This window comes from Stegostoma tigrinum, chromosome 28, assembly GCF_030684315.1.
Source record: "Stegostoma tigrinum isolate sSteTig4 chromosome 28, sSteTig4.hap1, whole genome shotgun sequence".
Lineage (NCBI taxonomy): Eukaryota > Metazoa > Chordata > Chondrichthyes > Orectolobiformes > Stegostomatidae > Stegostoma > Stegostoma tigrinum.
In genome coordinates, this window is record NC_081381.1 from 11,153,642 (window position 1) to 11,175,613 (window position 21,972).

The 21,972-nt window shown below is 40.7% G+C and overlaps 1 protein-coding gene across 4 annotated transcripts in view; it reads left to right on the forward strand.

Annotated features, from left to right (window-relative positions):
• The window catches only part of cfap74 (cilia and flagella associated protein 74), a 190,787-nt gene that overhangs the window by 12,672 nt on the left and 156,143 nt on the right, over window positions 1-21,972 (forward strand). For 3 of the 4 annotated variants that reach the window (XM_048561032.2, XM_059638059.1, XM_048561033.2), the window contains exons 3-4: window positions 211-298; window positions 7,340-7,471. In XM_048561032.2, coding sequence (XP_048416989.1) covers window positions 211-298; window positions 7,340-7,471 — 220 coding nt within the window. Of the gene's footprint in view, window positions 1-210; window positions 342-7,339; window positions 7,472-21,972 lie in introns of all 4 variants that reach the window. The other variant, XM_048561034.2, reaches the window with a different exon arrangement.

Sequence of the window (21,972 nt, forward strand, 5' to 3'; positions counted from 1 at the left end):
GGGCCAAAAAAGAAAAATTGATGTAATTCAACATGTGTGAATGTCTCAGTGATACAATGGCCATGTAGATGCTCTGGTGCTTTAGTATAAGTCTTGAGTAAAATGTTATGTAAAGGAGAGTGCACTTACAAGAACAATTTTGGCAGACGACCACTTAAAACTATCAGTCAATTGCCAAATAAATATTGGCATTTCTGTTTTTATTTGTAGATATGGAAGAACAGTTTTATGAATGTGAGGAGCTAGGTATGGAAAACAACGATGGGTTTTCAGATGTTGATGACTCTGAAATTACATGGTGAGTTGGCGAACTCAGTGGAGCATTGATTCAAGTTAAGCAGGTTAGTTCGAGTTGCTGCAAACAAAGTTGCTGGAAAAGCTCGGCAGGTCTGGCAGCATCTGTGGAAGAGAAAAAAGAGTTAACGTTTCGTGTCCGGTGACCCTTCCTCAGAACGGGTCACCGGACCCGAAACGTTAACTCAATTTTCTCTTCCACAGATGCTGCCGGTCCTGCTGAACTTTTCCAGCAACTTTGTTTTTGTTCCTGATTTACAGCATTACTCTTCTTTTGGTTCTTTCTCAGTTACAATCTAATTGGATGGTTGAGCTGTCTTGAAAGAGGATGATTGGCTGTTCTTGTTTCAATATATTCCTATATTGAGATAGTTGATCACACCAAAAATTTTAGTATTCTCACTGGTTTTCTTATGCAACACATTTCTAAATCTGCTATATCAATATGAGCAATTCTGTTTTTTGATTATGCTGTTTTCCTCAAGAGAAACTTATCCTAAATTAAAACAATAAATACATATGTTGTTTTAAATTAGCTGCTGTGGCTTGTCAAATTAATTTTGAGTGTGAACTTTCAGCATTCATTGGAGCAGCCTAAAAAATTATATTTTCATCTTTGTTTCAAACTTTAAAAAGATACTTTTATTTTGAAATTTCACCTGCTCTTCAGTATTCATACAATTGAATTGGTTCATGCTGTACTGCAATATCTAAAATTGAAAGAGTAACATTTCTCAAAAACACCCAAAACACATCTATGAAAGGCACAGCAAGCCCCCTTGTCTGATTGTTAACGTGTCCCAGGATTTCTAGAATAACCAAATTATCCATTTGGATTTCTGTAGGAAAAATACAAAATTAGATTTCAAGCATACGGATGGAAAGACACTGAGTTCAAATCACACAGATAAAAGAAGGAACTGAGAAGAATTAGTTCACTTGGTGTTTTCTGTAATTCATCTCATTGCTTCTCCCTGGAGGGAGGCAAGTGTGCCAGCACTCCCACTAACATAAATGTGGGTGTTGAGTTGGCAGGGGTATATTGCAAATTGTATCATAATTATAGGATTGATATTGTAAACTACAAGTATAAACCTCAGGTGCTGTGTTATTACATGTATCAAAGATTATGATGTTTCTATTACATTTGACTTAGTAATCAGAATTATTTCTGTTTAATCATTACACTTTTGTAGTTAAAGAGGATGACATATTATTTGTTTGTTATAATTATACATTTTAGGACATATCTTACAAATTCTTGCTCCTAGTGCAGTTTCATTTGCCAGCTGTGCATACTAGATATTCAGGCATGTATGTCAACAGCTACCAGAACATTTAGCAACCATTATGGTTCAGCTGCCACTCTCTAATATTCTTGAACACTGCCTCTCTAGCTTGATTTCTATCTTAAAGCCTACTACTTTAACTAGGTTTTTGGTTATCTAGACTAACAACTGCATATAAGAGCCATGCAGCATAGAAATGGCCCCTTTGGCCCACCATGTCTACGCACACAAAAAACACACCAAACTACACAAATCCCAGTTACCTGCAATTGGTCCATAGCCTTTCATGCACTAGCATTTTAAGTGTTCATCCAGATACTACTTAACTGCTGCGAAAGAACCTACAGCCACCACCCATTCAGCAACACATGACATATTTCTAACACCCTCTGAATGGAAACATGTCTTTTTTAATCTCAGATCTGCTTTAAACTTGCTCCACATCATAAGCTTATGCCTTCTGGTCTTAGATACATCTAACTTGGGAAAAATATTCTCACAATCATCTCTGCCCATGCCTTTCATAATTTTGTATACTTCAATAAATTCCCCCTCAGGCTCCTCTGCTCCAAAGAAAATAAACCCAGCCTATCTAGTCTCAGACTTCCTTGCTTCCACATTGTAAGCCCTGGCTAATGAACGCAAGCATCTCAAATGCCTTCTTTACCATTCTGTCTACCTGTGCTGACAAAATTCAGGGTTCTATGAACTTATACATCAAGGTCCCTTTGTTCCTCAGTACTCTGTAGAGATCTACCATTCAATCTCACTAAACATCCTGCCACCATTATCCTTTTCGTCCTATTTGCAAATCAATTTTGGATCCAGTTTGCCAACTTGCCTTGGATCCAATGAGCTGTTACCTTTTGGACCAGTTTTCCGAGTCAGACCTTGTCAAAGGCCTTACTGGAGCCCACTTAAACCACTTCAACTGCACGACACTCATCAATATATGTAGTCACCTTTTGAAAAAATTAAATTAGTCAAACAGAATCTCCCTCTAACAAACCTGTGCTGACAATCCCCAATCAATCCCTGCCTTTCCAATTGATGATTAATCCTGTTCTTTAGAAACTTTTCCAATCATTTCCCACTTACTAATGTCAGATTAACTGCTCTGTAATTACCTGGCCTATTTGTGCTGTCCTTCTTGAACAAAGGAACCACATTAACTATCCTTCAGTAACACGGCTCTTCATCTGTGGCCAGTAAGGTATTAAATATCTTGGCCAGGGCCCCAGCAATCTCCTCCCTTGCCTCCTGCAGCAACCTGGGATACATTTCATCAGGTTTTGGAGATTTATGCACCTTTATGCCCACTGGAATGTCTAATATTTCCTCCTTATTAATCGTAACATGTTTTAGTAACTCACCATCTCAGCTGAAATCCTCAGCTACAATATCTTTCTCCTCTGTGAATACAGATGAGAAATATTTGTATAAGATCTCACCCACATCCTTAATCTTCACACACAAACTGCCCCTTTGGTCTCTATTATGTCCTATTGTTTCTCTGGTCTTACAGTCATAGAGTGATACAGCATGGGTAACAGACCCTTTGGTCCAACTTATCCGCACCAACCAGACATCCCATTTGACAGCATTTGGTCCATAACCTGCCCAAACTTTCCTCTTCATATACTCATCAAGATGCTTCCTCCATTTCCTCTGGCAGCTCTTTCCAGTCATGCACCACCCTCTGTAGAAAAAGTTACACCTCAGATCCTTTGGAGAATCTTTCCCCTCTTTTCTTAAGGATATGTCCTCTAGTTTTGGACTCCCCACCTTAGGGAAAAATACCTTGGCTATTCACCCTATCCATGCCCCTGATGATTTTATAAACCTCTATAAGGCCACTTTTGAGGAAACTAGTTTTGGGAGGACTAGTAATTTTCTTACTCGTAGAATAATTATCAAATTCCTTGGGGTTTTCCGTAATCTTATCTGCCAAAGATATTTTGTGACCTCTTTCTTTGTCCTCCTAATTTCTTTTTTAAACAACCGCTTGCACTCTACTTTTAAAGGGCCTCATCTGTTTTTAATGCTCTATGCCTGACATATGCTTCCTTGTTTTTCTTTATCAATCTCTCAATATCCCATGCCCTTCACTCTTTTTAAAGGAACACATTGCGCCTGAATTCTCACTGTACTTAAAAGATTCCCACTTTCCAAATTTGGACTTATCTGCAAGAGCTGCTCCCAGTCAGGTTGCCAGATCCTGTCTAATGATAATAGACACTTAACTTCTACATTATTTTTATCCATTATTGACTTTGAAACTTGTCACTATCCTTAAAACTTCTTGCCTACTGAAACTTCTACCACATGACCTGCTTCATTCCCTAGGATGAGGTCCAGCATTGCCTCATCACTAGCAGAATTCATATTGGCACAAAAAGCACTCCTGGATGCACTTTAAAAATTCTACTCCATCTAATCCTTTCACAGTAAGGCAATCGCAGTTAATGTTGGTAAAACTGAAATCCTCAACAAGTATAATCCCATTTCTCTCATACCTTCCTGTAATTTGCATGCGTATCTGCTCTGCTATCTCCCCACTGACTGTTGGGAGGCCTGTAGTATAATCCCAACAAAGTAATCAGCCTATTTTTGTTTATAATCTCTACCCAGATAGCCTCATTTGAAGACCCTTCTGGGACATACTCCCCAATTACTGCAGTGATGGATTCATTTATTAATAATCCAATGCTTCCACCTTTCTTGCATTTCCCCGTATTTTAGTTAAGCTTATGTATCCTGGAAAGTTGAACTGCTAGTCATCTCCTTCCTTTTGAGTCTAAGTGGTTGCATTAGTATCATATTCAATAATCATTGCTCTAAGTTCATCTGTTTTACCGAGCAAGCTCTTTGCATTAAAATAGATGCAATTTGGCTTTCTGGATCTCCCATGTTACTTATTATGCCTGTTGTTCTCCACCCACTGGACTGTTTTAGCATTCCTTCTATAACTGATTGAACCATGCTCTCAATTTTTCAACTGCTCTGTGCCCCAGCCCCCTGCCAAACTTTTAAAACCTCCCCAACAGCACAAGCAAACTTCCCATCAAGGATTTGGTCCCGTTCTAATTCAAGTGGAACCTAGCCAACTTGCACAGGTTCCACCTACTCCAGAAGCTATCCCAATTATCCAGAAATCTAAAACCCTCCCTCCTACACCATCCCTTTAGCCACGGTTTCAGATGAGCTGTCTTTCTATTCCTGTAATGCATGGCACTGGAAATAATCTGGAGATTACAGCTTTCGTCATCTTCCTGTTAAATCTAGTACCATCTCTCTAAATTCTTATTGCAGGACCTCATTTCCTTTTTTACCCATGCTGTTGGCACCTCCTCCCCTTCACAATGCTTTGCAGCCGCTCTGAGATATCCCTTACCCTGGAACCAGGGAAGCAACATACCATTCCAGAGTCTCGCTTACGGCTACAGGACCACTTGTCAGTTCCCTTTACAACCAAGTCCTGTATCACTAAACCTCTCCCAGTCTTTTTTCTCCTCTGCTGCGCAGCACTGAACCATGGGGCCTCCAACTTGCTGTTACTGCTGTCCTCTGACAGGTCATTGCCTCCCAACACAGTATATATTTGAAAGGGGCGGCTAACCATAGGGAACCTCTGTACTCCCTGTCTTGGTTATTAGTCTTCCTAATAGTCACCCAAAGCTTTTTGGCCTGTGTAGGCCTTACTTGTGATGTGAACCAGCTTGCTAAATGTATTATCCACAATGTCCTTACATCATGGATTCTGTGTAGGAGTCCGTCCATAGCGGCAGCCACTCCACGTGGTCAAATAGGAGCTGCAGCTGAACACACTTCCTGCACTTCCTCAGTGTCTTACTAATGTTTTATAGAGCTCCCTTGAAAGAAGACTTGAGCTCACAACTAGATTAACCATGATTTTAATGAATCATGGAACAGCATCCATACAGTCTGTAAATAGGCTAGTTGGCCCAACTAGCCCACCCGAACCCTCCAAAGAGCAGTCCACACAGACCCATCCCCCTACCCTTTCTCTGTAACCCTGAATTTCCCATGGCCAATCCACCTCACCTGCATATCTTTGACAGTGGAAGGAAACTGGAACACTCAGCGGAAACCCATGCAGACCCGGGGAGAACTTACAAACACCACAAAGACAGTCTCCTGAGGGTTGAATCAAATCCACGTTCCTCGCGCTGTGAGGCAGCAGTGCAAACCACTGAGCCACCATGCCATGAATGGTACAGCAAACCCAAAGGGCTGAATAGCCTACCCATCTCCTATTGGACCATAATATGTAGGAACTAGAGTAGGCCACTTAGCCCATTGAATCTGCTCTGCTATTCAATGAGTTCATGGCAGATTTGATAAACCTCAATTCCACCTACCACTTTATTCAAATAACTTTTGATCCTCCTCCTGATTTAAAAATTGTCCACTTCAGCCTTGAATTTGTTTAACGACCCAGCCTTGAAGTCCTCTGGAGTAAAGAATTCCACTGATTGACAACTGTCTGAGAGAATAAATTCCCTGTTTTCCCTGTCCTAAACGGGCAATGCCTATCTGAGATTATGCCCTCTGGTCCTAGACTCCTTTGCAAAGGGAAGTAACCCCTCCCCATCTAACTTGTCAAGTCCCCTAAGAATCTTACATTATCCAGCAAGGTCTCTTCTCATTATTCTAAACTCCAATGAGTTCAAACCCAAACTACTCAACCTCTCGTCATGTGAAAATCCCTCCGTACCCAGGATCAAACAAGTGAACCATTTCTGGACTGCCTTCAATGGCAGCATATTTTCTAGATAAGGAACCAAATGTGTTCACACTATTTCAGTTGTAGTCTGGCTGATGTCTTGTATAGTTTCAGCAAGACCTCCTATTTTACATTCCATTCCCTTTGAAATTGAGGCAAACATTTTATTTTCCTATCCTGTTACCTGCTGAAATTGGATGCTACTTAATGTAATTCATGCATGAGGACTGCCAAATCCCTCTGCACCGCAGCTTCCTGGAGTTTATCCCCATTTGAATTAAAAAGTATGTATTAATTATTTATTATCACATATATTTGGAAATATATGGTGAAAAGTGTTTAGTTCAACTCTTTGATCCTTGCTGCCAGAGTACATAACCTCACATTTTCTCACATTATATTTTATCTGCCAAGTTTTTACCTATTCACCTAACCTAGTAGACTCTTTTCGTCATTCTCCCTACTTGCTTTCCCAACTCTTTTTTTGTCATCTGCAAACTTGGATTTAGCTCATTCACTACGCGTCCAAGTCATTAATGTATATTGTGAATAATTGTGGCTCCAGCAATGACTCTTGTGGCACACCACTAGTTACAAGTTGCCATTCCTGGCAATGTCTGCTATATCCCAACTCTGTCTTCTATTAGTTATCCAATTCCCTGCCCGTGCCAATATGCTAGTGCCAACTCCAAGAGCTCTTATCTCAATAAGTAGCCTTATGTGCATTACCTTATTGAACACCCTTGGAAATCCAAATATATTACATAGATTGGGTACTCTTTATCTACCTTATTTGCTACCTCCTCAACGGATTCCAGCAAATTTATCTAGCATGATTTCCCCTTTGTTCTTTTAGAATGTCATGGAACATTTTTATTCTATTAAGGACACCAAAAAGCACTGTAAGTGGTTTGTAAAATGCATTTGCAAACTGTGAAAGTCATTGAGAGAACTAAGAGATTATTTTGTTTTGATTTAAGAACATTGCTATTTGTTGTTATGTCTTAAGGGAAGAAAATGATACTACTAATGTAAAAGGGCTATGCAATTCTGAGAGAGTGCAGGTCGGAAAACGCCAGAGAAAATTTAAGGAGCTTGAGATACTACATCAGGAAAAAGATGTGAAAATTCAAAAGATAAGGTACTGAATATTTTCTGTAATCCTTTAAGTGATCTGGAGGAGCCATATTTTAAGAATTGGGAAGAAGATATGTGTGTTAATGTGGATGTCTGCATATCAAAAAGTGAGATTATTTTTCTCATGTTTGACACAAAATCTCAATTTATCTTTTACAGTATCTCTGTCGTTTCAACATGTATTCCATTTCATTGCATTTTCCTTTCAATTAGAAACCATGGGCTGAATCTTACCGTATTTGGCAATGTGTAATTTTTGCTGAGTTTCTCTCCATGAGGCCTAACTTTTTTTTTGCACAACTGTCCCAACTTGATCTCAAACAAAATACAATGTCTCTATGGTGCTGCTCTCATCTGATGCTAGTTTGATTCTCCCTCCATCTTGCTATACCTGGAAGTACTCGCCAGATGTTCTGGCACCTTTGGCATATATGAAATTCACACCTCACTCTGCGGACAGAGACTGAGATCCTGGCAGATGAGTTGGTCTACAGAACTGTGTTCAGTTTTGGAATACTACATTCATTTCTGTTCCCCCAGTGTGAGAAAGATGTTATGAAACTTGAAAGAGTTCAGAAGATACTTACAAGGAAGATGCCACTGTTGGAGGGTTTTGGGCTATAGGGAGAGGCTGAATAGGCTGGGGCTATTTTCCGTAGAGTGTCAGAGGCTGAGGGATGACTTTATGGAAGTTTGTAAAATCATGATGGGCAAAGATAGGATAATAGCCAAGGTTTTTTTCGAAAGAATCTAGGACCTGTTGATTACAATTGTTTGACTGTGTTCTAGTTTTGCCTTCTTTTTCATAACATTCCTTTCATCAGATTTTAACCATAAATCTTTGGACATACCAGAATTTCCTGTCATCTGGGTATAGCTACACAAGTGCATGATGTCCATAATCTCTTCCAGTGAAGACGATATCACAGCTGTACTGAAGGAGGGCGCCATGGAGGACTCAAGCAGTGAGGCAATATGGGTAGAACTCAGAAATAGGAAGGATGCAGTAACAATGTTGGGGCTGTACTACAGGCCTCCCAACAGTGCGCATGAGATAAAGGTACAAATATGTGAACAGATAATGGAAAGGTGTAGGAGAAACAGGGTGGTGGTGATGGGAGACTTTAATTTTCCCAACATTGACTGGGATTCACTCAGTGTTAGGGGTCAAGATGTAGCAGAATTTGTAAGGTGTGTCCAGGAGGGTTTTCTAGAGCAGTATGTATGTAGTCCAACTCGGGAAGGGGCCATACTGGACCTGGTGCTGGGGAATGAACCTGGCAAGGTGGTTGAAATTACAGTAGGGGACTACTTTGGAAATAGCGACCACAATTCCGTAAGCTTTACAAAACTCATGGACTAGGATGGAAGTGGTCCTAAAGGAAGAGTTCTAAACTGGGGGAAGTCCGACTCTACCAAGATTCGGCAGGATCTGGGGAATGTAGATTGGGAGAAACTGTTTGAAGGTAAATTCACATTTGATATGTGGGAGGCTTTTAAAGGGACGTTGATCAGCATGCAGGAGAGACATGTTCCTGTGAAAATGAGGAATAGAAAAGGCAAGATTAAGGAACCATGGATGACAGGTGAAATTGTGAGACTAGCCAAAAGGAAAAAGGAAGCATACATGAGGTCTAGGCGACTGAAGAGGACGAAGCTTTGGAAGAATATGGGGAATGTAGAGCGAATCTGAAACGAGGAATAAAGAGGGCTAAGAGAGGACATGAGATATTGCTGGCAAACATGGTTTAGGAAAATCCCAAAGCCTCTAATTCATATATAAAGAGCAAGAGGGTAACTAGAGAAAGGATTGGCCCACTTAAGGACAAAGAAGGAACGTTATGCACTGAGTCAGAGAAAATGGGTGACATTCTTAACGAGTACTTTGCATTGGTATTCAACAAGGAGAGGGACATGACAGATGTTGAGGTTAGGGATAGATGTTTGCTTAGTCTAGGTCAAGTTGACATAAGGAAGGAGGAAGTGTTGGGTATCCTAAAAGAGATTAAGGTGGACAAGTCCCCTGGTCCGGATGGGATCTATCCCAGGTTATTGAGGGAAGCGAGAGAGGAAATAGCCGGGGCCTTAACAGATATCTTTGCAGCATCCTTAGACATGGGTGAGGTCCCAGAGGACTGGAGATTTGCTAATGTTGTCCCCTTGTTTAAGAAGGGTAGCAAGGATAATCTATGTAATTATCGACCAGTGAGCCTGATGTCAGTGGTTGAGAAGCTACTGGAGAAGATACTGAGGAATAGGATCTATTCCCATTTGGAAGAAAATGGGTTTATCAGTAATAGGCAACATGGTTTTGTGTAGGGAAGGTCATGTCTTACCAACTTAATAGAATTCTTTGAGGATGTGACAAAGTTGATTGATGAGGGAAAGGCCGTAGATGTCATATATATGGACTTCAGTAAGGCGTTTGATAAGGTTCCCCATGGCAGGCTGATGGAGAAAGTGAAGGCACATGGGGTCCAGGGTGTGCTAGCTAGCTGGATAAAAAGCTGGCTAGGCAACAGGAGACAGAGAGTAGTAGAAGGGAGTTTCTCAAATTGGAGACCTGAGATTAGTGGTGTTCCACAGGGAACTGTGATGGGACCACTGTTGTTTGTGATATACGTAAATGATTTGAAGGAAGGTGTAGGTGGTCTGATCAGCAAGTTTGCAGATGACACTAAGATTGGTGGAGTAGCAGATAGTGAGGGGGACTGTCAGAGATTATGGCAGAATATAGATAGACTGGAGAGTTGGGCAGATAGATGGCAGATGGAGTTCAATCCAGGCAAATGCAAAGTGATGCATTTTGGAAGATCAAATTCAAGGGCGAACTATACAGTAAATGGAAAAGTCCTAGGGAAAATTGATGTACAGAGAGATCTGGGTATTCAGGTCCATTGTTCCCTGAAGGTGGTGACACAGGTCAATAGGGTGGTCAAGAAAGCATACGGCATGCTTTCCTTCATCGGACGGCGTATTGAGTACAAGAGGTGGCAGGTCATGTTACAGTTGTATAAGACTTTGGTTCGGCCACATTTGGAGAACTGTGTACAGTTCTGGTTTCCGCATTACCAAAATGATGTGGACACTTTGGAGAGGGTGCAGAGGAGGTTCACCAGGATGCTGCCTGGTATGGAGGGTGCTAGCTATGAAAAGAGGCTGAGTAGATTAGGATTATTTTCATTAGAAAGACGGAGATTGAGGGGGGACCTGATTGAGGTCTACAAAATCATGAGGGGTATAGTCAGGGTGGATAGCAAGAAGTTTTTTCCCAGAGTGGGGGACTCAATTACTAGGGGTCATGAGTTCAAAGTGAGAGGAGGAAAGTTTAAGGGAGATATGCATGGAAAGTTCTTTACGCAGAGGGTGATGGGTGCCTGGAACGCGTTGCCAGCGGAGGTGGTAGACGCAGACACGTTAGGGTCTTTTAAGATATATTTGGACAGGTACATGGATGGGCGGGGAGCAAATGGACACAGACCGTTAGAAAATAGATGACAGGTTAGACAGAGGATCTTGATCGGCGCAGGCTCGGAGGGCCGAAGGGCCTGTTCCTGTGCTGTAATTTTCTTTGTTCTTTGTTCTTTCTTTGAAAACCTGTGGAAGTCCAGGCATGCCAGTCCTTTGCATGTATACTCAATGTGCAGTTGCATAAATCTTTACTTGACTTGAAATTTTGACATTTTTCTAGGTAGGCTATTATTTTAGAGCAACAAAATCATTTAAAATCCACTTTTATTTGAATAGGTCCCAGGAGTTTCTAATTTATCTGTTTAAAATTTGGATTCCTTGTTTCTGGCCATTTATAATTAGTCTATTTCATTTTGGTTGACTGAATATCCTATTTTCATTGCTTAGGATTATGGTATTTTCTGGAAGCGATTCCCAGTATATTATGGGCCACTTTCCATCTCTCAAGCAGCTTTCTGCATTTAAAAAAAGAGCTGAACTTTGCAAAGTCCCTTCCTCCTTTTTAAAATTCACCCTAGCTGCCTTTCTACGCTCTGCCTTTCCACCCTACACCTGAAAGCCTACTGTCGCTTCCATGAGTGTTTACAGTGTTCTTAATACAGTTCAATAGGTCAGTAATAGAAATAGTACTGTGCATCCACTGAATATAATCCTAAGGATGTATTTTGGACAGCCAAATGTTCACTTTTAGTATAGAGATTATAATACTTTAGATATTTGATAATAGCATGACAGCCAGAGCAAAATTGTTTGCCCTGAAATAAAAGGGTATTGCATTATTTGCAACATCTTGCAATCAGGCAGCTCATTTGCACAAGGCATGTTGTGAGGTTGGGAATGATCAATGGCAGTAATTAGAACATCTCACTGAGGGATTCTGACACTTTACTGCATCATTGCTCTTTCAGCTGTTCAGATTCAGACAAAAAAATTCTAACAGATGTCTATGAACATAGATATCCATATTACCAAATATTTATATTTAGAATATTGTCTTCTGATAGTTTGTCAGGTTAAACAGTTAGCTATAGATGCATTAGTCTATTTTTCAGATGATAATGTAAATTTTCATTTTACTTCCCTGTTAAGTCAGATTGTTTAGATGTCTGAATGAACTCTATGTTGTTTGTAATATGTTTCTAAAATACATTTTTCTGTGTTTTCTTAAAATCCAACCTTTGTGAATACTAAATAGTCCCATGCTAGAAATCATTCCCAAACCCACAGTGCCAGGGACTCGAGTTCGATTCTAGCCTTACGTGACTGTCTGTGTGGAGTTTTCATGTTCTCCCAGTGTCTGCATGGATTTCTTCTGGGTGCTCCGGTTTCCTCCCACAGTCCAAAGATGTGCAGATTAGATGGACTGGCTGTGGTAAATTGCCCCACTCTGTCCAAGGATGTGCAGGCTAGGTGGATTAGACATGTGTTACAGAGATAGGGTCTGGGTCTTGATGGGATGCTCTTCAGAAGGTTGGTGCAGACTCAGTGGATCAAACTTGCTGCACTGTCAGGATTCTATTATTTTTCCTGCCATTTTATATTTCAATATCTGGCATCATGCATACATGCTTGTTTATCAATAAAGATATAGTCTAATTATTTATTATCCCAGAGGCTTATGACTGATTGTAATTATTCAGTTATTTTAATAGTAACAGCTAAAAATATACTTTGTGTATTTATGATATAAATAATCATGAATTCTGATTTCATATGAATATCAATCAGGGTCCATATATTTGTCTGAGTATATGCCTGAGTGTTAACTGAACAAAATTTTAAATGACTGATCCTATGTACCTTTTTATCTAACTCAACTTCAACTTAAGGAATAGAATTAAGATGCATTATTTATTTCAAATCTTTAGAGAATCTATGAGCAAGGTAATCCTTGTGATTAGATTCTTAGTCATGTGGTTTCAGTGAAGTTCATGCATGTGGCTACTTTCAATAGTAATTCTCTGAGGACAGCCCTCCTCTATTTCTGACAATGTCCTGTAGGTGTTTACATTTCTGGGTGAATCCAAAACTGAAAGTCATAAATATAACATAGTAACCAATAGTCAGGAGAAACATGGAAATAATGTAATGCTTAGAATGTGGAACCTTGGTGCCTACATGGAGAACTTGAAATGAATAGTAAAGATGCATTTAAAGGAGAAGCTGAATAAGTATGCAAGGAACTAAAAAATAGAAGAATGGTCTGATAGACATAAACATAAACCATGATATTAAACACACATATACACAGACAACAACACAGGTACAGGGTTTTAAAAAGAACTGTTACACACAGGCAGGAAGAAAAAGTTATTAGAATCCTGGAGTGATTAAATTTTGAACTGAGACCATAATTGTTCAATTGGTGACTGATATCCTTAGCCATTGCAAAATATGTAGATTGTCTTGAATTCTTGGTCACTGGTTGTTCCTCTTTGTGTTTTTTTCACCAGGCACTGTTTTGAATATGATGAGGAGGAGCAGGGAGAAAAAGACTTTCAATCTTTGCTGTTACAAATTTATCTCTTTTGGTGAAATGCCAATTTTAATTCAGAAAATTTTGTTTATTAGTTTCCTGATCTTGCCTCAACCTGTGGTTAAATGATTGATTTAACAATTTTAGATACCTGATTAAAATCAGATGATGGAAATTGAAAATTGAAAAACATACTCATTCATTTTATGGGTAATGGTGTCACTGGCTGGGCCAGCTTTATTGCCCGTCCCTAGTTGCCCTTGAAGGTGGTGGTGAGCTGCCTTCTTGAATTGCTGCAGTCCTTCTGCTGTGGGATGACCTGCAATGCCCTTAGGGAAGGAATTCCAAGACTTTGACCCAGTGACAGTGAAAGAACAGCGATATGTTTCCATGTCAGGATGGTGAGTGGCTTGGAGGGACACTTGAAGTTGCTGATGTTCCCATGTTATGTGCTGCTCTTGTCCTTCTAGATGGAACTGATCTTGGGTTTGGAAAGTGCAGTCTGAGGATCTTTCAATTCTTGCAGTGTATCTTATGGGTAGTACACACTGCCACAACTGAATGTCAGAGGTGGAGGGAGTGGCTGTGTGTGGATGCAGTGCCAGGCAATCTGGCTGCTTTGTCCTGGATGGTGTCAAGTTTCTCAGCTGTTGTTGGAGCTGCACCCATCCAGGCAAATGGGCGGTATGCCATTACAGTCCTGACTTGCGCCTTGTACACAGTGGACAGGCTTTGGGGGAGTCAGGAGGTGAGTCACTCACTGCAGTATTCCTAGCCTCTGACCTGCTCTTGTAGCCACTATGTTTATGTGGAGAGCTCAGTTGTGTTTTTCGTCAATGATAACCCCCAGGATGTTGATAGTGGGGGATTCAGTGACGTTAACAACATTGAATGGCGAGATTGTCTCTCATTGCTGTTGGTCATAGCCTGGCATTTGTGTGGTGTGAATGTTGCTTGCCACTTATCAGCCCAAACTTAGTTATTGTCCAGATCTTATTGCATTTGGAAACATACTTCTTCAGTGTCTGAGGACTCACGAATGGTACTAAACATTATGCAATCATTGTGTGAACATCCCCACTTCTGACCTTATAATGGAGGGAATGTCATTGATGCAGCTGAAGATGGTTGGGCCTAAGATACTACTGTGATGAACTCTTGCAGAGATGTCCTGGAAGTGAGATGATTGATGTCCAATGCCACAACCATTTTCCTATGTGTCAGGTATGACTCCAACCAGTGGAGAGTTTGTCTGCAGATACCCATTAATTCCAGCTTTGCTAGGGCTCCTAGTTGCCAAACTTGTTCGAATGCAGTCTTGATATCAAGGCTGTGACTCTCTCACCTCACCTATGGAATTCAACTCTTTTGTCCATGTCTGAACCAAGGCTATAATGAGATCAGGAGCTGAGTGGCCCTGGTGGAACCCAAACTGGGCATCACTGAGCTGGTTATTGCTGAGCAAGTGCTGCTTGATAGCACTGTTACTGACACCTTCCATCACTTTACTGATGATCGAGAGGAGACTGATTAAAAGGGCGATAATTGGCCCAGTTGGATTTGTCCTGCTTTTTATGTGCAGGACATACTGAGACAACTTTCCACATTGTCAGATAGATACTAGTGTTGTAACTGTACTGGAAGAGCTTGGCTATGGGAGCAGCAAGTTCTGGAGGACAAGTCTTCTGTCCTATTGCCGGAATGTTGTCAGGGCCCATAGCCTTTGCAGCATCCAGTGTCTCCAGCCATTTCTTGCTATCACATGGAGTGAATCGAATTGTGTGAATGTTGCTTCCCACCTATCAGCCCAAACCTAGTGAAGACTGGTATCTGTAATGCTGACGACTACTGGTGGACGCCAAGATGGATCATCCACTTGGCACTTCTGGCTGAAGATTGTTAAGAAAGCCTCAGCCTTATCTTTTGCACTGATGTACTGGGCTCTTCCATCATTGAGGATGGGTATATTTGTGGACCCTCCTCCTCCACTGAGTTGTTTAATTGTCCACCACCATTCATGACTGGATGTAGCAGCACTGCAGAGCTTAGATCTGATCCATTGGTTGTGGGATCACTTAGCTCTGTCTATCATTTGTTCCTTATGCTGTTTGGTGGCTTCACCAGGTTGACACCTCATCTTCAGGTATCCCTGGTGCTGCTCTTGGGATGCCTTTCAGCACTCTCCATTGAACTTGGGTGGAACCCCTGGCTTGTTAGTAATGGTTGAGTGGGGGATATGCCAGGCCATGATGTTACAGATTGTGCTGGAGAACAGTTCTGCAGCCGTTGATGACTCTCAACACCTCATAGATGCCCAGTCTTGAGTTGCTTGATCTGTTCAAAGCCTGTCCCATTTAGCATGGTGATGGTGCCACACAACACAATGGAGGTTGTTCTCAATGTGAAAATGGGTCTTTGTCTCCACATGGACTGTGCAGTGATTGTTCTTACTGATACTGTCATGGACAGATGCATCTGCAGCTGGCACATTGGTGAAGATGAGGTCAAGTCTGTTTTGCCCTCCTGCTGGCTCCATCACCACCTGCGGTAGACCCAATCTAGCAGCTAAGTCCTATTAGGACCTAACCAGCTCGATCTGTAGCACTGCTGCCAACCCACTCTTGGTGTAGACATTGAAATCCCCCATCCAGAGTACATTTTGTGCCCTTGCTATCCTCAATCCTTTAAGTGTTGTTCATGGAAGAGTACTGATTCATCAGCTGAGGGAGGACAGTATGTGGTAATCAACAGGAGGTTTCCTTGTCCATGTTTAGCCCAAAGCCATGACACTTCATGGGGTCTAGAGTCAAAGTTGAGGACTCCCAGGGCACTCCCTCCCACAGTATACCACTGTGCTGCCACCTCTGTTGGGTCTGTCCTGATAGTGGGACAGGACATATCCAGGGATGGTGATGGTGGTGTCTGGGACATTATCTGCAAGGTATGATTTTATGAGGATGACGATGTCAGAGTGTTGCTTGACTTGTCTGTGAGACAACTTACCCAATTTTAGCATTAGCCCCCAGATGTTAGTGAGAAGAACTTTGCAGGGTCAACAGGCCTGTTTCTGGTTTTGTCTTTTCTGGTGCCTGTGTCAATGCCAGGTGATCTATTGGGTTTCATTCTTTGAGACTTTGTAACGATTGGTACAACTAAGTGACTTGCTATGCCATTTGTTGTGAAGTTGGTTAGAGTACTTGTGGATTAGGAGGCAGGATGTTAGAGTGTAGTATTTGTAAAATGCTGGGGGGGGGGGGGGGGATAAAGATTGCGTGGTCCCTTTAAAAGGTTGTGTTTTCTATGCTTAAAGATTTAAAATGGATGTCTGTGAGCAGCAGCTTGAAAGCACGCAAGTACACAGAGCGTACCCAAATTGAAACAATTGTATCAAAAGACTGTGCAGTTAACAGACCAAGACACTAAGTTTTTGAATTTGGCCAATCAATTTAAACCAGGCACTTAGATACCAAAAACCAATTACATTTAGATCTCATGGTTTTGACAACATAGGACCAATGCCATTGTAAGAAATTGATCTGTCATCAAGGCTATAAAAAGAAGAATCGAGAGAATCGCCAGCACTCTCAGACTCCACTAAGTCTTTAGAGAAAGCACCCATTTAAATACCATCAGTACCCACAGCACAACTAGTTAATATTCCTGACAGAAGAATCGACGGAAAAGTCACAAAGCATTCCGGATGACACTTAACCTGGTGGTAATTTCAAGAGACTAAATTCTATTTTTCTTTTATATTTATGTTTATGTTTGTATTTATTGGAACAGCATATCATTAGAATTTTAGTTTATTTGGGAATAATGTTCAAAAGTTGCTAACAATTTGTTGGATACTTAGTTGTTCATTAGTTAGCAATTAGCACCATATGCAGCCAAGGGCTCTTCTCCCTGCCAGTTTTAGGTCATTTACAGTTTTATATAGTTGCAGCCACAAAATTATTAGCAAACAAATCAAGATTGAGTTTTTTCAACAACATAGAATTTTTTTAAGATATACAATATGCATCACATAATAAGAAAGATCACAACAGAGAATTAGATTTTCTGAAGGGTCCCAACCTGAAACGTCAACTTTCCTGCTCCTCTGATGCTGCCTGGCCTGCTGTGTACCTCCAGCTCCACACTGTGTTATCTCTAGCTCCACACTGTGTTATCTCTGACTCCAGCACCTGCAGTTCCTGCTATCTCTGGGAGAGCCATTGCAGTTGGCCAATCTGATCATTAGTCTTTTCTTCATGAACTACCTACCTATTAAAATATGGTCACCACAATAATGCATAGAATATGTATCTAGAGAAGTAGAGTGTCACTCTGTGTAATCTGAATATTGATGTTATCACCTTGTATTAAAGAGTGCATTGCCAACTGTTTCATGGTTACTGTTTTTGTGGAATGATGGAAATTGAAACACCAAAGCTTGGAGATTGTTGTGGAACCACTTTGATCATATTCACATAGGCAGATAAGTTTCATAAACTTCATGCCTGATGCAATCTGTTGCAAGCCATCTTATTATGTTTACATGATGGGAGGTGGTAATTCCCTTCTCAGTTCAAAGATTTTGAAAATGAGGAGGAATGATTATGCCTTTAGGACTGAATCACTGAATATTTCTCTTTGAAATTAATAATAAGGTTCTTACTATATTTAGTTTTGCTAAAAGTTTAACTTTCTAGTGTAAACATGGAAATATAAGTTTCATTCAAATTTTAGTTATTGGTTTTTATTTTTGTCTTTAATGGGATATAGGCATTGCTGGCACAGCTGGCAATTGTTGAGTTTAATTTATTGCACTTTGAGACCAGTTAAGGATTAGCCACATTGCTGTGGGTTGGAGTGACATCTAAACTAGAATTCAGTAAGGATATCAAATTTTCTTACCATAAAAAAATTAGTGAACTAAATGGGTTTTCATGACATTCCATGATAATTTCATGCTTGCCCTTACTGAGAATTCAAACTGATTTATTTTGAATAATGAATTGTTTTTAAATTCCACCAGTTGCTGCAGTGGAATCTGAACCCTTGCCTGCAGAGGTTTTTCTGCATTACTAGTTCAGTGACGTTACTACTGTGTCACCACCTCCCCACAGAGAAATTAATGCCTAACCACTGAAAGATCTGCTATAAATATAGCCAAGAAACTTTTCATGGCAGAGATGCAAATCAGGAAACAAAAAATGCAGTCGCTTTGCTTTATCCCAGAAATCTTATTTATCTATTTCATTCATTGCTAAATTTTTGTTATCATTGAGATGAAGAATAGGATCTGAATTTTTTCCCAGCTTCCCCTTCAACTAATTTTTTTAAAAAAATCATTATATATATGATAGTTTTTCATCATTTATTATGAAATTGCTTTGTGACACGTGAGTATAATTGCCTAACATGTCTAAATTCAGTTCTTCTCTGCACTATCCTAATGAAACATTAACCTGTTTCATGTAACTTGGTTAATCCCTTCTCAAATAAACTAAAATAACTTACATGAAAATATTAAGCATTCATGTACTGGTAATTTCAACATGACTAGAGGCAGAATTTTCTTCTCCTTGTGTGGTGAGATTAATGGCAAGCAAGACAACCTAAATGGGTGAGAGTGAAAAGATTAGATTCTTGAATGCAAGAAAAACGTACCTCACAAGTTCCAGATGTCACCAGAGTGGCAACTAGCTCATTTACATACATTTGCATCTCACTAACAGCCAGCATTGCACTTCCAATTTTCCCATGCTGCATCAGGAAACTAAACAGCACGACAACTCGACAAGTAAAACAGAGGGTGCCTGGTGATTTGGCTGTCAGCCTTTGGTGCAGCTTAAAGAATAGCTGTGCTAGCCTTCTACCTTCTATACATGTGGAACTGCTTCATCTGTACAAGGTCCCTGTCTAGTTAGTGGCAACAATCCTCTTCAGCTCTCCATCCATACAACTCGGCACCAAAGTACAAGCTTCATAATATCACCATGCTTTCTCCATGACCAACTCAGACACCACCTCAGGGCTTCAACCATCTGATTTGGAGCTAAGTGACACCTGTGACTTGAATGCTTCTGCCAGATTGGTTTGACCTCAGCAGGCCAGGCATCTCACATATCCATACGTAGTTTTTTTTAAGCTGACAGAGGCAGGCATTTTATGCTCCTTGACTTGCTTTTAAGTATACAAGGGCTTTAGCACTAACATTTAAATACCATTCCCATTTAAATACTAATATGCCCTCTAATTTTTCTAGACAAAATGGACAACCTCACACTTATCCACATTAAACTTCCTCTGCCAGGTTCTGGCTCATTGTCCGAGCCTATCGATATCCATCTGTAAAATCTTTACCTGCTCATCACTGCCCACTTTCCCACCTATTTTAGTATCATTCATGACTTTTGATATTTACACTCTATCCCAGTTTTTAGATCATTTAAATAGATTGTAAATAGTTGAGATCCAAGGAAATGACCCCTGTGGCAACCCCTAGTTATAGTTCACAACCCAGAGAAGGACCCGTTAATCCCAACACTCTGCTTTCTGTCAGTCAGCCAATTCTCTAACCAAGTCATTTCACTACCCTTAAATGCCTGTAACCAACCTCCTGAATCAGTCTTTAATATGGCACCTTGTCATATGCCTTTTGGAAGTCTAGATATACCACATGCACCAGATCCCCATTATCCACCTTGCTGGTTACATCAAAGAACTCCAGCAAGTTTGTCAAGTTTGACTTGCCCTACATGAAATCATGTTAACACTGGTGAATTGAGCTTTGTTTTTCCAAGTATTCAATTATCTCCTCCTTTATGATTGACGCTAGAGTTCCCTGGATGCTGCATGTGCCTACAAAAGAGAGATGGAGGCAGTTGGAGAAAATGTCTAACAGCTTGCACAAAATAAGGATGCGTTAGAACTCGTGGTAATGAGAAAGAAGGACAACACAATAGAGCTTATTTGGTTGGTTATTCATTGGCAACTCCCACATGAGCGATTCTAGTCTTTCCCATTTTAGCCTCACCATTGTCTTCTCGTGGGCAGTCAAAGGCTTTTGTTCACTACTCCCCCACCTGTATAAAACCTGTAAACCCAGTTGTGAGCCAGTTTTTGTTGCAGTGAGATGAAGGAAGGGATTGAATATGCTGGAACAGGATGTTAGAGCCACCAGTGATCATGCATAGCAGGAGAGGTGATGAAATGTGCCTGTTGAGTTAATAGGAATAGGCTGATTATGGAGGATGGGGTGAATGTGAGGCTTGAATGGATATGATGTGTGTGATGCTGAGGGTTTAGTCCATCAGCCTTTGTAAGAAACATCTGCATTGGAACAATTAGAATGTATGCTGGCCTCCAAGTACGAAGTGGTAGAAAGTGCAGCAGATCATTGACCTTCTTCCTGCACTACTGGTCATTCCTGTTGACCCAGGAGAAAACTTGAGCTTGGCCATTATTTCTATTCAGGTTGGTTGGGTCTGGTGGCATGACCTCTGTAAGAGTGACCTCTGTAAAGGCAGTCAGATACTTGGAGACAGCAAAGTAAAACAGCACTTGAGAACTTTAGTCAAGCAAAATACTGGTGTGGGGGCCCAAGACTCACCCTGGAGTTTGAACTTTCTCCAAAAGTACCTCTTTTATACCATTACACAAATAAACTGCCACAACTCTGAAACTTGATGAAGGGTCAAGGCCCAAAACATCAGCCTTCCTGCTCCTATGATGCTGCTTGGCTTGCTGTGTTCATCCAGCTTCACACCGTGTTCTCTCTTAATTACAACCCACATCTGGCATGAGCAATAACTTTAACAGCACCACACAGTTTACTATCAGTGGAGTAGGGCTCCTACACTATCACACTAGAGGCTATGTCTGTTGAAACTTTTATCAAAAATAAACATGCAGTTATTCATTGTGCCTAGCCCTGACCCCTTGCCACTAACATTTGCAGACAAGTTTGCTTCCCACCTGAAACATCCCGTGGCCTGTTCCCTTGGGAACAATCTTTCAACTAATTATCTGTCCCTGCAGCAGCAAGCAAGTGCTATTTTAATCCTTACCTTTTAAACCTTACCTATACATTTGTCCCTTACTACAGATCTGTGAGAAAACTACACTTCTATAAGAAACCTATATCTATACACTCTTTCCCCCTTCACCTCTTTCTGCAGTTATACAGGAAGAATACAAATTTCTCCACCACCTCAGCCATCAGTGGCTCCGGATCTTTCTTTCCAGCAGAGGAGTAAGGTTGATTTCCTTCTGCACCATGTGTTCACAGCGTGGAAGCGAGCACCACAGTATGATGGGTCGAATGTGGCTTGCAGCAATTGAACCAATGTCCAGCTGGTGTTTATAAAGCAACAAGAGTATTAGAACCCAGAGATCTTGGCAATGGCAACCACATCAATCACTAGATTCAATGGGAAACATGTTCAACATCTCATTTGCATAATTAATAAGATGAAAGACAAACCCTAATCTTATCACTCATGATGACTCATCCAGAGTACGGCAGAGTGTACATTATGAAACTCACTTACCATCACACTTCAGCTGCA